At 41.3% G+C, this 14538-nt stretch overlaps 1 protein-coding gene across 1 annotated transcript; it reads right to left on the minus strand.

The window, feature by feature from the left end:
• Positions 1-1833: 1833 nt before the first annotated feature.
• On the minus strand, positions 1834-12148 carry prph2a (peripherin 2a (retinal degeneration, slow)). Its single transcript, XM_050060150.1, has 3 exons — positions 11241-12148; positions 8101-8347; positions 1834-3160 (listed from the first exon to the last, which is right to left on the minus strand). The coding sequence occupies exons 1-3, from the start codon at positions 11819-11821 to the stop codon at positions 2954-2956; spliced, it is 1035 nt and encodes a 344-aa protein (XP_049916107.1). The 5' UTR covers positions 11822-12148; the 3' UTR covers positions 1834-2953.
• Between the last annotated feature and the right edge of the window lie 2390 nt (positions 12149-14538).

The raw sequence follows: 14538 nt of genomic DNA on the forward strand, positions 1-14538 counted from the left end.
CACGGTCAGCAACAATACTCAGGTAGGCTGTGGTGTTTAAACCATGCTCAGTTGGTACTAAGAAAATCTCCCCCACACCATTACACCACCAGCAGCCATTTCAGAGGGAAGAATTGCACTTTAAAATTCACGGCATTTTTTGGACATTCATTCATTTTCTGTAACCACTTATTCTCTTGAGGGTCATGGGGGGCTGGAGCCTATCCCAGCTGACATTGGGGGAGAGGCAGGGTTCACCCTGGACAGGTCACCAGACTATCACAGGGCTGACACATGGAGACAGACAACCATTCACACTCACATTCACACCTACGGACAATTTAGAGTCACCAATTAACCTGCATGTCTTTGGACTGTGGGAGGAAGCCGGAGTACCTGGAGAAAACCCATGCTGAAACGGGGAGAACATGCAAACACAGAAGGGCTCCCCCACCCTGGGTTTCGAACCAGGCCACAGACAACCATTCACACCTACGGACAATTTAGAGTCACCAATTAACCTCCATGTCTTTGGAGGAAACTGGAGTACCCAGAGAGGCTCCCCCACCCCAGGGTTTGAACCAGGAACCCTCTTGCCGTGAGGCGACAATGCTAACCACTGTAACACCATGCCGCCCCATTTCACAAATAATGTAGCTATATTATATTATTGGATTATAATCACTGATGTGCATCACTTTAATGTTGTAACTATAGTTATAGTTTTACTCTACTGGGTAGCTTGTAAATTTCACTTAAGGATCAATAAAGTCTCATCTTTATCTGTAATAATACAGGATACAATCTGAATCTGTAAAGTAACTAAAGCTGTCAAATAAATGTAGCGCAGATAGTGTAATATTTCCCTCTGTAAAGTGGAGTATATATAAATATTGGTATAAAATAGACACAGTAAGCTCCTTCTCAACCAGTTACTACATTAAAATGCTGTTCACATGTCATAACACTGTCAGGAACCTTTCTGCTGCATAATGAATACTTTTACATTTGATACTTTAAATATATTTTCCTGAAAATACTTAACTTTTACTTTTTTAATGCAGAACTTTTACTTAAGTAAAGCATCTGATTAATTCTTCCATCCAGCCTGAGTTTTGTCCCTCAACATTCATTTTCATCCCACTCAGGTCAGCACACTTTCTCCTGTTTGTCTCTCTGTCTCTGTGTGTCTCTGTCTCCGTGACGTGAGTCCTGCAGCAGGACATCACCTGCTCACCTGGCTGAGGGGCTCATGCTAATCTAAAGCCGATTAGGCTTCTTATCTGCTCAGCGCCGGTTATGTGCTTTGGGTCCAACAAAAATACTGCGCGGAGTTGGCCTCTTTACCGTTCCTGCTGACTCTTCACAGCCCCCCATCTGCTCTCACTGAGCCATGCTGGCTTTGGTGTCCTCGTTCCTCATGAATATGTGGATCTCAGTTTTGTGGTGGATTGTGTTTCCAGAAAGTGGTTGCTGTTTATTGATACATGAGGCTGAAGGGACGAAAGGATTTGTTTTGTGCATCTTTAGAAGTCAAAGCTCATTCAGAGCTGGTTTAAGGCAAAGAAATACCAATAATTTCACCAATAAGTCACTTGCAAACACATGTGCATGCACTATAGTGTTTGTGAATGCATCTGGTGCAACCCCTCCCCCCCGCCCTTACGCTGGACATGTGAAGAGTCATCCGATGTCCATGTGAAAGCAGTAATGCCATAATTGCCCTCATCCTATTGACTTAATCAGGAACCCTGCGGCACTCACAGCATGCCTCGCCTCTTGATCTCAGGTTTGTGTGACTGAAGGTCGAGACGTCCTCATTTCACTGTCGAATCACATCTCTAAAATCCTTTATTTCGTTTTTGTACAGTCGTCATAATCTCTTCTTCTACACAGACTCACAAAGCCAAAAAAACAAAAAAATTGGAAAAACTTTACATGGATTTAAAATAAAAGATTTAGCTTAATTACATTGTTTTTTTTAAAAAAGTTAAATTTTTTTGTCATCGTTTTCTACACTATGTACAAAGACAGCAACCCAGTTGGTTAGAATATACATACATGTGTGTCAATATACAGGTACTGAATGCTTGAGGGAAACACCACAGAGGACCTGAGATTACAGTACAGGGGTCACGAGCCAAGATTTAGCTGCCAATTTCAGTCGTCCTCCACGGGGTTGGAGTCGGCCCTGCCTCTCTCCAGGGCTCACATCACAGTTCCTGCGCCTCACTCTCCGACCATGTGCCTCAACGTTCATGCATGATTCAAACCAACTCATTCAATTGATGATTTTACTCCATCTCAGGAGCTTATCCCGTCGTCAGTGGGGACAAAGGTGGACTGGAGTATAAAAACAGCTGAGTGTGGGGGTTAAATTTGTTTGCTTTGTCTATGTAAAGAATCAGCTACAAGCCAAAGTGCTATAGACAGGTTAACAAAAATAAAACACTGCATTTCATGGGCTGTAAATATCTTCCATCTGCACCTCCAACAATACAACGGAAAAATTACATATTTACTTGTGATTGCAAAGCATCTGACATTTATCAATACATATCACATTTACTTCAAATGTTGACAAGATCCAAACCCCACCGAGTGCTGGAAACCAAAATTCTCTTTTGAAGAAAGCTGTGGAGCAAAAGTTTTAGATTTGTTTGGTTGGGGGAGAACCAAAAATGAAAAATGAAAAACATAACTCACCCTACACATTATCTTTCTCTATGTTTGAATACACAGTTTAGAATTATTAATGTAAGGAGTCCATTCGAAAGGAGTCCGTTTAAAAGGCGTTCATAGCCAAATATGTGTGTGTTTGTGTGTGTGTGTGTGTGTGTGTGTGTGTGTGTGTGTGTGTGTGTGTGTGTGTCTACATTATGAATGTTGGTAGAAAAACGTAGTAATCACACACGTCCCCTTCCTCTCCTCCTCAGGTGTGGGAGTGGTGTCAGTTTTTGCAGAGGGGGACAGCTCAGCTCACCGTGGCAACCGCTGCCTCGCCCCCCTCCTCCACCTTGCTGCCTTTGCCCATGGCCTTCATTTTGTCCATGATGTCGGTGAACGTCTCCTTCACTGTCTTCTCCAGGATCCAGCCCTCGCTCTCGCTCTCCGGGTCGTCGGGGTTAGCCAGGGTGGACAGGGAGCTGTTGACATACTGCAGGCCGATGGTCACAGCAACCTGTGACAGACAGGAACATGTATCAGTCACTACAGACATGTTTTATAGGCCTGTTTGTAACACAGAAGATCAGAAGATGAAGAAAACTCAAAAGGACAAATAACTTCATACAATCTGCAAGTCGGAGATGCAGTTTATCAATGTTTCACTAACTAGGATGCAATAATGTAATATGGAGGCAAATAAGAGACACAAGTATTTAGATTTTAACAGTCACTTAAGACTGAATTTTAAACACCACCTGAATTTATTTGGTCGGAATTCACCTCTTTGAGATGGAAAAATGAAATTTCCTAAAAATGCAATTCAAAAGCTCAATTTGAATATATTTTTTTGTCAATGTTCAGATAATTCTAAAAACAAAAGTTAAGGTTGCTCAAATTCAAATTCAGATCCAAAAATCTAATAAAATAAAATAAAACAAAATAAAAATTAAATAAGATAAAATAAAATAAAAATAAGGTTGTTCAAATTTAATCAAATTTAGATCCAAAAATTCAAGACTCAGAATCTCAAAAAATAAAATAAAATAAAAAATATTAAGTTTTCTCAAATTTAATCAAATTCAGATAAAGAAAAATTCAAGTCTTAGATTTTAAAATAGATAAAATAAAACAAAAATAATAAGGTTGCTCAAATCTAATCAAATTTAGATCCAAAAATTCAAGACTCAGAATGTCCAAGAATAAAATAAAATAAAAATAAGGTTGCTCAAATTTCATCAAATTTAGATCCAAAAAATTCAAGTCTTAGAATCTAAAATAGATAAAATAAAATAAGATAAAATAAAAATAATAAGGTTGCTCAAATTTAATCAAATTTAGATCCAAAAATTCAAGTCTTAGAATTTAAAATAGCAGTTCCAGCCAACAGCCCCTCCTTGCATACCGTCCCCTCACACTTGAAACCGTCCGCCCATCAAAGGCAAAAAGCCCCCCCCAAAAAATCTTAAATTAAAAAAAAAAAAAAAATCTATTTTAGAAGCAATCTACAGGCTAAAAATGTCGACTCTATGATTGGAAATGTTAAGAAGTAATTTAAGACTGACTGAGAGCTCAGGCTCCAGGAAGTGGGTCTATCCTCGTCACCTCCCTGATAGATTAACCCATTACTCCATCTCTGAGCCCACTATCTGTGTCAGCATGAAGACGCTTGCATAACTGCTCTAAAATCAGGGATTCCTCCGACTGTGGGTCAGATCAGCTTCAACGGTGTTGCCAAGTTTTTAGAGCAACTCTTTGTCTGCTGGATTTCTGGGAGAAGTTATCTAAATGACGCTGTCCTCTCGAGGTGACGCAGGGACACACCGACTATGACAGACTTCGAGGAATTATCTGAACGCTGTTCTGTGTAGTGGTGCTCAGATTCTTGGACCTTAACAACAACAACAACAACAACAACAACAACAGATGTTGGCAGTGGAAGCTCAGGGGAGAGTTGACGGGAGGCGAGATGCCATTTGGCTGCTATAGGATTAACATTCAGGTAGAAAGTAGCAGGTGAGATGCTGCAGGTAAGCTGCACTGGGGTCCATGCCAAAGGTGCTGCAGGGTAACCCCAAAGTAGACAAAGAGGATCGAGTTGTTTGAGAAGAGGATGCAGCAGTGGAAAGGAGGGAGGTGATGGACGTGCCAACTGGGTCAAGGCTTTGCAAGTTTATACACGAGCTCTTCACCTCACTGCTGCTACCGGGCGGTCAGAGTCCTCACCTGACAGAACAGCTTCACTGAGCCCTCTCTGAATTCATCAGAAGATAGCTGAACATATTACGGTATCATCAGACTCCTCCTCCACTCATACATGAGTTTCCTTAATGTGACTTCACTGTGCAGAAGTTTGACACTAGCAGGTTGGTCTCTCTTTCATCAATGAACGTTTCTTTTGAATTCAAGATCACTTTGTCACATCATAGTTTGGTAAGCCAATCATGGTCCAATCAGGCCCCCGGGAAAGCAGCTCAACCTTACGTGGAATTTATATTTCTGCGTTGAATCAACACCGTACACTACTCTGTAGCCTGATGTGCACCTCCCCAGAAATGTAACCACAAGTTTCTGTAAGCTGAAACCATTTCCCTCAGTGGAAACGAAGCTTTTATTTACTTTAATTTCACAGATAAGAAACAATAAATTGTGAAGACAATAAAGCCTCCACAAAAATCTCCGCTTGTCGCTAGGCTAATTTATACAATGTAAAATACCACAGGCTTGCGCTAATAACGTTAGCATGTTATATTTGTTTGGAAAAACGTGTTTAGTATAAGACGGTTGTTTTGTCAGTGAACCTTGTGAGTTGTAATGGAGCCGCATTATGTGACATTACCTTTGTTAAATGTTGCTGTTGTCCCTGGCTTCATATGAGACTAGGAAATGTTTGCTAGCTGCTAGGCTAATTTATACAATGTAAAATGCCATAGGCTTGTGCTAATAACGTTAGCATGTTGTATTTGTGGGGAAAATGTGTCCAGATAAAGACAAGTGTTTGTCTGTGAATGCTGTGAGTTATAGTGAAGCTGATTTGTGTACTTGTGTTTGAAATTGTCTCTATTAAGCCATGTTTAATGTGTGTTTAATGTGTGTTTTGAATCAACTAAACTTTACAGCACTTCACATAAACCTCCGCGACCGACTAGTCTTTTGGAGGTGTAACTGCAGAGTGACACAGACACACCACCGCACAAATATAACTGCTCACAATGGTGTAGGCAACGTGCGTAGGCTATGGCGTAGAGTTTGCGTACAAGTATAAATCCCACTTTACTGCCAATTTTTCCCAGTGGCCACTCATGGTATTGCAGTGAATAAATCCTGTAAAAAATCTGTAAAACTGTTGATTGGCCACCTCGAACTGCAACGGAGTTACGAAGCTTTTTATCATAAATGTTTGATCCATGAAGGTTTAATATTCCTCAAGCTTTCCTCGAGCCGAGAACAGCAACATAAAAACCTGTGACATCATCACAATGTCAAGTCCATGAGCTAAATGGGAACTCACGGGTGAGGGCAGCGGGAGAAACACTTCTGAGCATATTCAGTGGGCTGAATACCCCAGAAGTAAACCCAGACGCTAGAAACTTCCTCTGGCGTATGCACCAGGCTAGCAGCTCCATTGGAATGAACATGCGCCATCTTGGCGTCCTGTATCTAGATATTATTATAAATCTATCGTTATGACTGAATGACTTTGAAATAACAGAGTAACATTTGTCATAGTACCATTAAGTTCTGTGTGAAACCGCTCAGTGAACTACTACTACTACTACTATTGTCTCACAAGTTATATGTCACAAACACTAGCTAACTAGCTGGAACATTGCTAAGTTACCTAGCTAGTCCATGCACAAATGTCATGTTATCTTACCTAGAAACTGTTTTTGGCGTATGCACCAGGTGAGCAATTCCATGGGACTGAACAGGCCCATGTTTGGGTCCGGTATCTAGTTATTGTTATACATCTATGAGTCCACTATGTAACTGACACAAGAGGAAACTTGTGTATGATCCTCGCATAAGGATGCATGTGAGCTTCCTTACGCAAAGAGTATTTCTATGTGTATTACATGTCTTAACACGAATTCTGTAAGGGTCACGTTTCATTGTAAAGTGATGGTTAGCCCTGTTTTAGTGGGAGACAGTCCTGGAGGGTTCCACGGAAAAGCTCAAGGAAGCGGCTGTGCGCTGTTTTTAGTGAAGGTGGGGAAGTTAACCAAACATGCTTTTTGCCAAACCAACCTGTTAGTCTTCAGCCCCAAAGTCTTTTCTCTTGGAAAGTCAAAAATATTGCTTTAAATTGCTTCTACAGAAGTGTGATGTATTCACTTGGGAAGAAAAATTCTGCTCTGTATTTCTATATTAACACAGCTATTATCTTGTTTATTCAGAACAACAAGAACAGATTTTTGTTTCCCAGACAAATGCATTACACTTCCAAAAATTTTACCTTTGTTTTCAGGTGTAATATGGGCCCATTTTTGCCCTTTTTGGACACTGTGAAAAAAACAACTACAACTCGAGCTTAACTTAAGTACCAATGTTTCTGCCTTCAGGCCTCCGAGCATAATGAGCCCATTACAGCTTTGCAAGCCATATGAGGCACAAAAGACTTTGACTAGAAAACTTACATACTCGAACAAATGACACACATGTGATATTTATACTTCATCTGAAGTGTTTTAAAACACTTCATTTTCACAAGAAAAAATACTTCAACTAACTGGTTGGTTTGGCAAATGTACATCTGGTTCCCCACCCCCATTATAGTGCAGCAGGACCGTGGGCTCAGTTGCCTATTTTGATTGTTATCGCTCGATTGAATGGGCGTTATCAGTCAGCCTCATAGAAACAGATTAGAAGGGGCCTGCTACACCTACTGGAACATTCCCAAAGCTGTTATCAGCACATTAAACACCCAATGCCATTGGGAGCAGATTATTTGGGTCTCATCGCCGATACTGTGTGGTTAGATTTAGAAAAAACATCACGGTGTGGGTTATAATAAGCATGTTTGTTATGTAACGTGAGCAACGTGATGTGACATAATGTGACTTGCTTGCTTATGTCAGTTAAAATAAGTCAATGTTGATTTTTGGTTTCACAATGGACACAAACCCCAGTCTCCTGGGTGAAAGTCCTGTTTTGTTTATCGCTGTTATAACGAAATCTGACTTCCTCCTTTGCTCCCCTCATAATAACAACGACTGCGACCTTATTGTAGGTGCAGCAGGCCCCTTTAAACCTCTTTAAATCTGTGAGGCCGATAACCGGTGATCATGCCCATTCAATCAAGTCATAACATGGAAACCAGTTAAATGATGGTGCCGGTATTCTACTGAAATTTGACATAATTGAGTTAACATTACTTTTTAACCAAACTCTTCAACGTAAGATGGAAAATGATCACATTTGCGTGAATATTTGTGTTGATGCATCGGCGGCCCTGACCTCCAGCATAGTGACCAGCACCACCAGCGCTCCGATGGTGTTCATCATGCCTCCGTAGTAGGACAGCATGGCGTCGCGGCAGCCGCGCTTCCACACGTTGAGCTCCTCTGTGTAGTGGTCGTAGCTGTAGTGGGCAGTGTTGTTGGTCATCTGGTGCTGGATGCAGGGTCTGGGGGAGCTGGGGTTACAGCAGCTGAACGGGACTCCGTCCATCAGATACTGGCCATCCACGTTGCTCCCGATGCGGCTGAGATAAGAGGATGAGGCAGAGTGACACGTTATGATGGGTGGGAGGTGAAAGTGAGCTAAGCTTAAAGGTCATGGACTATATTTGCAGCCTGTGTGAGCTAAAATTACTTGAAGTATAATTAGTGGTTGTTACAGTTTATTGTTGGATTTTATCTTTTCAGTTAGCGAATACAATCAAATTGAACCACACTCTGCTAATAAGCACAGGACGAGGAAGTTTTAGAGGCTCTACTTAAGGATATTATGCACTCCAATACAACAGGACACATTGTTTCCTCAACACTAAGCAGTAAATCAACATCTCTCCAACAGATATTAAGCATAAATCAAACACTTGATGCTTGACACAGGTCACATTATTGCAGAGCAGATGAAGTGGTTTATATTGCTTCTATCGTCCTACTTGTTTATTACTCTTTTTATACTGCGTAAACCCTGAGCAACACTGATGTACAACCATCAGTCAAGAACCACCATTAAAACATAACTGACTGTGCTCACTGATACCACCTCTACACGTCAAACAAGTACAATAAAAGTCAGATTTCACTTTAAAGGGCTTGACCCAGATCTCGACCGCTGTGATTGATGGATGGTAGCAGGTCAGTGGAAAGACACGATAGGATCAGTAAGACCTGAGCAGGTCCAATATGGATCAGTGATTTCGGGAAACATCAACATCTCATTAAGCCCAAAATAACCTCCCAGTTCAGACTTTGATCAACGCTACAGAACATACTGGAAATACGACACTAAATAGGAAAGTACTGGAAAGTACTTACTAAGACATCAGTTAGAACGATGGTTGTAGGTCTAAACCAAAAGTCGATAGGATAATTCATGTGGACGATGAACTCAAACACTTGATCTAACATCATTAAATCTTGTGGTATCTTAATGTTGTAGTTGTATTGTTGTTGCTGTTGTTATTGTTGCGATGACTTCTTGTTGTGTTGTCTTGCTATTGTTGAAAATTGAGATGAAATGATTCTCTGTTTCCTGTCCAGGGACGACAGATGAAAATGAACTTATAGCTAACTCTGGTGCAGCTAAGTAGCTGTGCACTGTCACTGTTAAATAAATAATAAATAAATATGTTCTGGAGTTGCCTGAGGATATCAAATTATTGGAGCAATATTTTTCAGGCCTTATCAAGAATGATAGAAAGACCTTTCATGGCAGTTCCAGAAACTATGGATTTGAACATAGTAAAAACACAATATGGTATCGTGTGTCTGCCCACCAGCGGGAGGGAGGGTTGTTTTTACTTAACTGGAAACAAAGAACTGAACAAACACGCCAGCTGAATTTTTTTGTGTCATTTTTGCCCACAAATAAAGACAAAACAAGGAAATCAGAGATGGTGATACTGACAATTTAGTCAGGCCAAGTAATTTACTGCCCCCTACAAAACAAGCACTTCCATGATGCTATGGTAAATAAATAAATAAATAAATAAAATACAATAAAACATTCACATCTGATAGTTCAGTTCAGTTCAAATGCATTTATCTCAAATGGGCAATTCGGTTTCACAGCCTCCTCAAGTTAACGCAATAAAATAGAGACAAACATGTTCAGAATAGCAGCAGCACTCGAATGTCAACGTGTCAGAGACAACAGATGAGCACATGGGTCATAAAGGATGTCAAAATTTGGCAACCTTTTATAGACCACCTCAATTATATCATCTATTCTTTTTTTCTTTTTTTAAACTTTATTTTAACCCGTCTTTTTTAAAGTTCATTTTATGCTATCCACTATCATTGTTATTACATTTGTTGTATGTGTGTGCATGTATATAGATGTGCATATGTGTGCGGTTTTATTGTAAGACAATGAACGCAGCTCCAGAGAAAGACAGAAAGATGGCTGTACTGATATTTAAAATTTGGGTTAAAAGAGAAGCCTCTTTGAAACTGAAAATGTGACATCAAAAGATGTCCCACAGGGACACCACATCAGTTTTACTGTCCAGTGTTATTGTAATCGGATAGCTGGTGTTTATACTGAGTTCAAAATCCCGTCTACAAATTGCTCTATTGTGCAGTGCCGTCCTTGAAGTGTTGCCAGCTCCTCAGCTGATTGGACTGGACACTGATTCTTGAAGGACATGGACGCTGTAATCCTTGAGATTAAACACTAACTGCTGTGTGTGCCGACGATCCAAACTGTCCCCTTCACAATTGTCCTCACAAACCTAACTGGAGCCTGTCGCTGAAAAATCAGTGCAGATATGAGCAGGTTGACACAAAGAGGCCACACATCAATGGACATGAACTTCTAATCCCATACGGGCCTTTTGACCTTTTGTTTCTTTTTCTGTTTCTAATCACCTCCTCAGGTCCCTCCTCCTCAGCGTTATCCATAAAACTGCCTGGTAACCTCCTCCGCCCTCACAGCCCCCTGTGCCACATCCCCATTGCTGTCACCATTTCTGTGATGCTAATCCTTAGTGGATGAAAGTGAATAATGCACCTGCTGACCTACCTTCACCTCAAATCCACTTATACTGAACTGTAACTTTGTATGGACGACCCCTAAAGGACCCCACCTTGATACCTTCAGGTTCAATGACAACCTCTTTAAGCCGTCACACATTCATCTCTTTTTTTTTTTAAAAAGATTTTTTTTTTTTAATTGATAGGACAGACAAGCGTGAAAGGGGGAGAGAGAGAGGGAGTGACATGCAGCAAAGGGCCACAGGCTGGAGTCGAACCCGGGCCGCTGCGGCAACAGCCTTGTACATGGGGCGCCTGCTCTACCACTAAGCCACTGACACCCCACACATTCATCTCTAAGTCTTCTACCTTTTAAGAGATTATCATACTTTTTTTTGTCACAAGTCTTCTACCTTTTAAGAGATTATCATACTTTTTTTTGTCACTTACTCTTTGACTTCCTTTGCGCTGAAGTCCAGGTAGCGGTTGCTAACCCACTGAATCTCAAACCAATCTCTGAAGTTGTCATTTCCGCAGCAACGAAACTCCATCTGCATCAGGTCCAGGGTCCTCTTCATGTAGCAGCGTCCCGGTGTGTCCGTGTCCTTGTAGAACTTCATGCCGTTCCTCAGCCCCTCGGCCAGCGTGAACTGCAGGGGGATCCTCATCAGGAAACACAGCAGGGCTGTGACGAGCAGCAGGGCGTTGAAGCCCACGCAGAACATCAGGAAGCCCTTCAACATGGGCTTCCACTTTACGAACTTGGTAGGGTCCAGGGAGTCGTAGCACACTTTGCCTCCGAAGGCGTTGATGCCGCAGGCTATTAGGCCCATGAATATGAGCAGGTTGGGCAAGAAGTGGCTCTCGTTGTTGTCCATAAGTTCCGAGCGCTTTCGCAGCTCGATCTTAAAGAAAAGGCCCATGCTGAAGACCAGCACGCCGGCCATCACGGCAAACCAGTACATGAACCAGACTGTCTGAGCGAGCTTTACCCGCTTCTTCAGGTCAAACTTGACCAACATTAACACCATGGTTCAACCTGTGATGTGTCCTCGCCTGTGAAGAAGGGAGTCAAATGATGATCGGCAGGAGCTCCAAGGGGTTCTTTGCGATCACGGTCTCCTGTGGCTGGTCCGTCAGCTCAGCCTGTAATCCATCCCACAGCAAAACAGCAGAGGTGAAGAACCCAGGAGGACCCGGGAGCAGCGCAGGAGTGTTATTTCTTCAAAGTTAACTCCTCTCCCATTGTGACAGAAACCTTAAATTTCACAAGGCGTTATCTCCCCCAACTTTTTACCGTTTTTTCCCTCGTTAACACACAGGTGAGGCTAATCGTGATGTTCCGCTCTCTTGGAGAGGTGGAGGATTGCCGAGGATCCTCATGATTAAACTCAAAGTTGCAGTACGTCATGCTAAGCCCCTGTAAGCAGCCTGATCCAATTTGCCGAAATCCCTCTACACAAGATGAGCCTGATCGTAAGCCGCTGCCAGGGGCCATAATTGGTTTGAGCGTTCACGTGGTCATCATGGTCGCCGTGATCGAACACGCCGGGGGAGCAGTAATGGCATCAGCTGAAGCCTGACAGAGACCATCTATGTGCTCATTCACAGGTGGGGTCCACAAGTTCAACACACACCGGATGTCTTCACAGTGGAGCTAATCAAGCCCCATTAACCCATTCATAGAAACAACAGAGCTCTCAGGCTCACACAACAACCCCTCTAATATCACTGAATATGGGATCAATCATTTATAACGCCACTAACCAACTAACAATAAATATAAACATACAACAAACTTCATCTTACAAGCTAATAAGTGCATTTAAGTGCTCTAATTGCAGAGCCAGCTCTACACATAAACTGATATAAGCAGTTGGGATGGGCCCTTGGTCTAGAAAAGATTTTTTTTAATGAACGAGAGACAAAAAACAAATTAAAAGTGATTTTTTTGTGTCATATTTGCCAACAAATAGAGACAAAACAAGGCACTCAAAGATGATATTGACAATTTAGTCAGGCCAAGTAATTTCCTGTCCCCTACAAAACAAGCACTTCCTTGATGCTGTGGTGATAAAATAAAATAAAATAAAACAATTAAAGCTACAGTTCCCTACAAAACAAGCATACTCATGATGCTATGGTGATAAAAAATATATAAAATAAAATAAAATAAAATATCATAAAAATAATTAAAGCTACAGTCTCCTACAAAACAAGCATGATGCTATGGTAAATAAAATAAAATAAAATAAAATAAAATAAAATAAAATAAAATAAAATAAAAATTAATTAAAGCTACTGTCCCCTACAAAACAAGCATTCCCATGATGCTATGGTAAATCAAATCAAATCAAATCAAATCAAATAAAAACGATAATAAAAGCTGCAAGCTGACAGAGCCGTCCTTTTCTATGACAGTCAGACCGTGCACACAGGAGTGAGATGATGTATCCGTCATAGAGNAAATCAAATCAAATCAAATCAAATCAAATCAAATCAAATCAAATAAAAACGATAATAAAAGCTGCAAGCTGACAGAGCCGTCCTTTTCTATGACAGTCAGACCGTGCACACAGGAGTGAGATGATGTATCCGTCATAGAGTGTGGGTGCTGGAATGACCCATTTCACATTTTGTACCACTTCCTGTGTCCACTATCAGGGCTCGAGAACACACTAATGTTACATCATGTTGCTGTGAATCGATTGTCGAGCCCATCATGCAAATTCAGGTAAATGAAAAGATAACTGTCTGACATGTCTTGTGTTTAGTTGTACTGTTGTGTTGGCTAAATCACTATTTTGGGTCTAGAATGTGTAGCTACGAGGTGTCTGTGGATATATTGAGTTGGGTTGAGTTGAGGATAATGTTTGCTTTATTTACAACACACACATTGGTTTAGTGTCATGCGAATAGGTTACAATGAGGCTCCCCCCAAACCAAATCCTGTTCAGGGCCCCCAGAGGTCTAGGGCCAGCCCTGTATTATTGTCTTGTTGTTGCGTGCTGTGGTCCTTGCCTGACCTGCCTCCTCTGACTCCCTCAGACTTCACTGTGGACGACATGAGAGCTGCAGCATTGTTTACAGCAGCAGCTAAGCTCAGTGCTTGTTGTTTCTGCAAAATGCTATTACAGCATTAAAGGCACAGTCCCCTCTTTTATTACATCATTCATCCAGCCACTTTTTAAAAACTTTTTTGTTGTTTTAGTTTAGTTTTACTAGTTTCAGTGGGTCTCATTCATGAAAAGTGAGTAAATCTGTGTGTAGATTTGCACATAAAAGCCTATGCTACTAAAAACCTACTCCGGATTCAGGAACACCGCGGGAAACTCAGATTTGATCGTAAACACGTATGTATGATCATGAATGCCAATCCATCGTAAAGTGACAGCGCGCTCCCGGTAATCAGCAATTAGCATAAACCAGAGATGGGGACTCGAGTCATTGTGACTTGGACTCGAGTCGACTCGAGTCACTGTTTTGATGACAAAAAATAAAAGACTTGAGACTTGACTCGGACTTGGAAGTTAAAGACTCGGGACTTGACTTGACTTGAGACATGATCACTTGAATGACTTGAGTGTTATTCACATCATGTTTTCGGTTAGAATATAAAATTAATAAATTAATTTTAAAAATAATGTCGATTACCCGGTAGGAGCGCAGGCTGAGAATGACGTTGTCATGATTGGATCACTACCCTGTCAATCAGTCATGCCCTCTCTACGTACTTTACGTGTTTATT

The sequence above is a fragment of the Epinephelus moara genome, chromosome 13 (genome assembly GCF_006386435.1).
Source record: "Epinephelus moara isolate mb chromosome 13, YSFRI_EMoa_1.0, whole genome shotgun sequence".
In the NCBI taxonomy this organism is placed as follows: domain Eukaryota; kingdom Metazoa; phylum Chordata; class Actinopteri; order Perciformes; family Serranidae; genus Epinephelus; species Epinephelus moara.

Bases quoted from the DNA above. Each gene is read 5' to 3' on its own strand.
- prph2a (XM_050060150.1), bottom strand. From the start codon at position 11,821: ATGGTGTTAATGTTGGTCAAGTTTGACCTGAAGAAGCGGGTAAAGCTC. The intron at 8,348-11,240 runs GTAAGTGACAAA...CTCTTATCTCAG, and splicing joins AGCGCAAAGGAAGTCAAAGA to CCGCATCGGGAGCAACGTGG. The intron at 3,161-8,100 runs GTCAGGGCCGCC...TGTCTGTCACAG, and splicing joins TGCTGGTCACTATGCTGGAG to GTTGCTGTGACCATCGGCCT.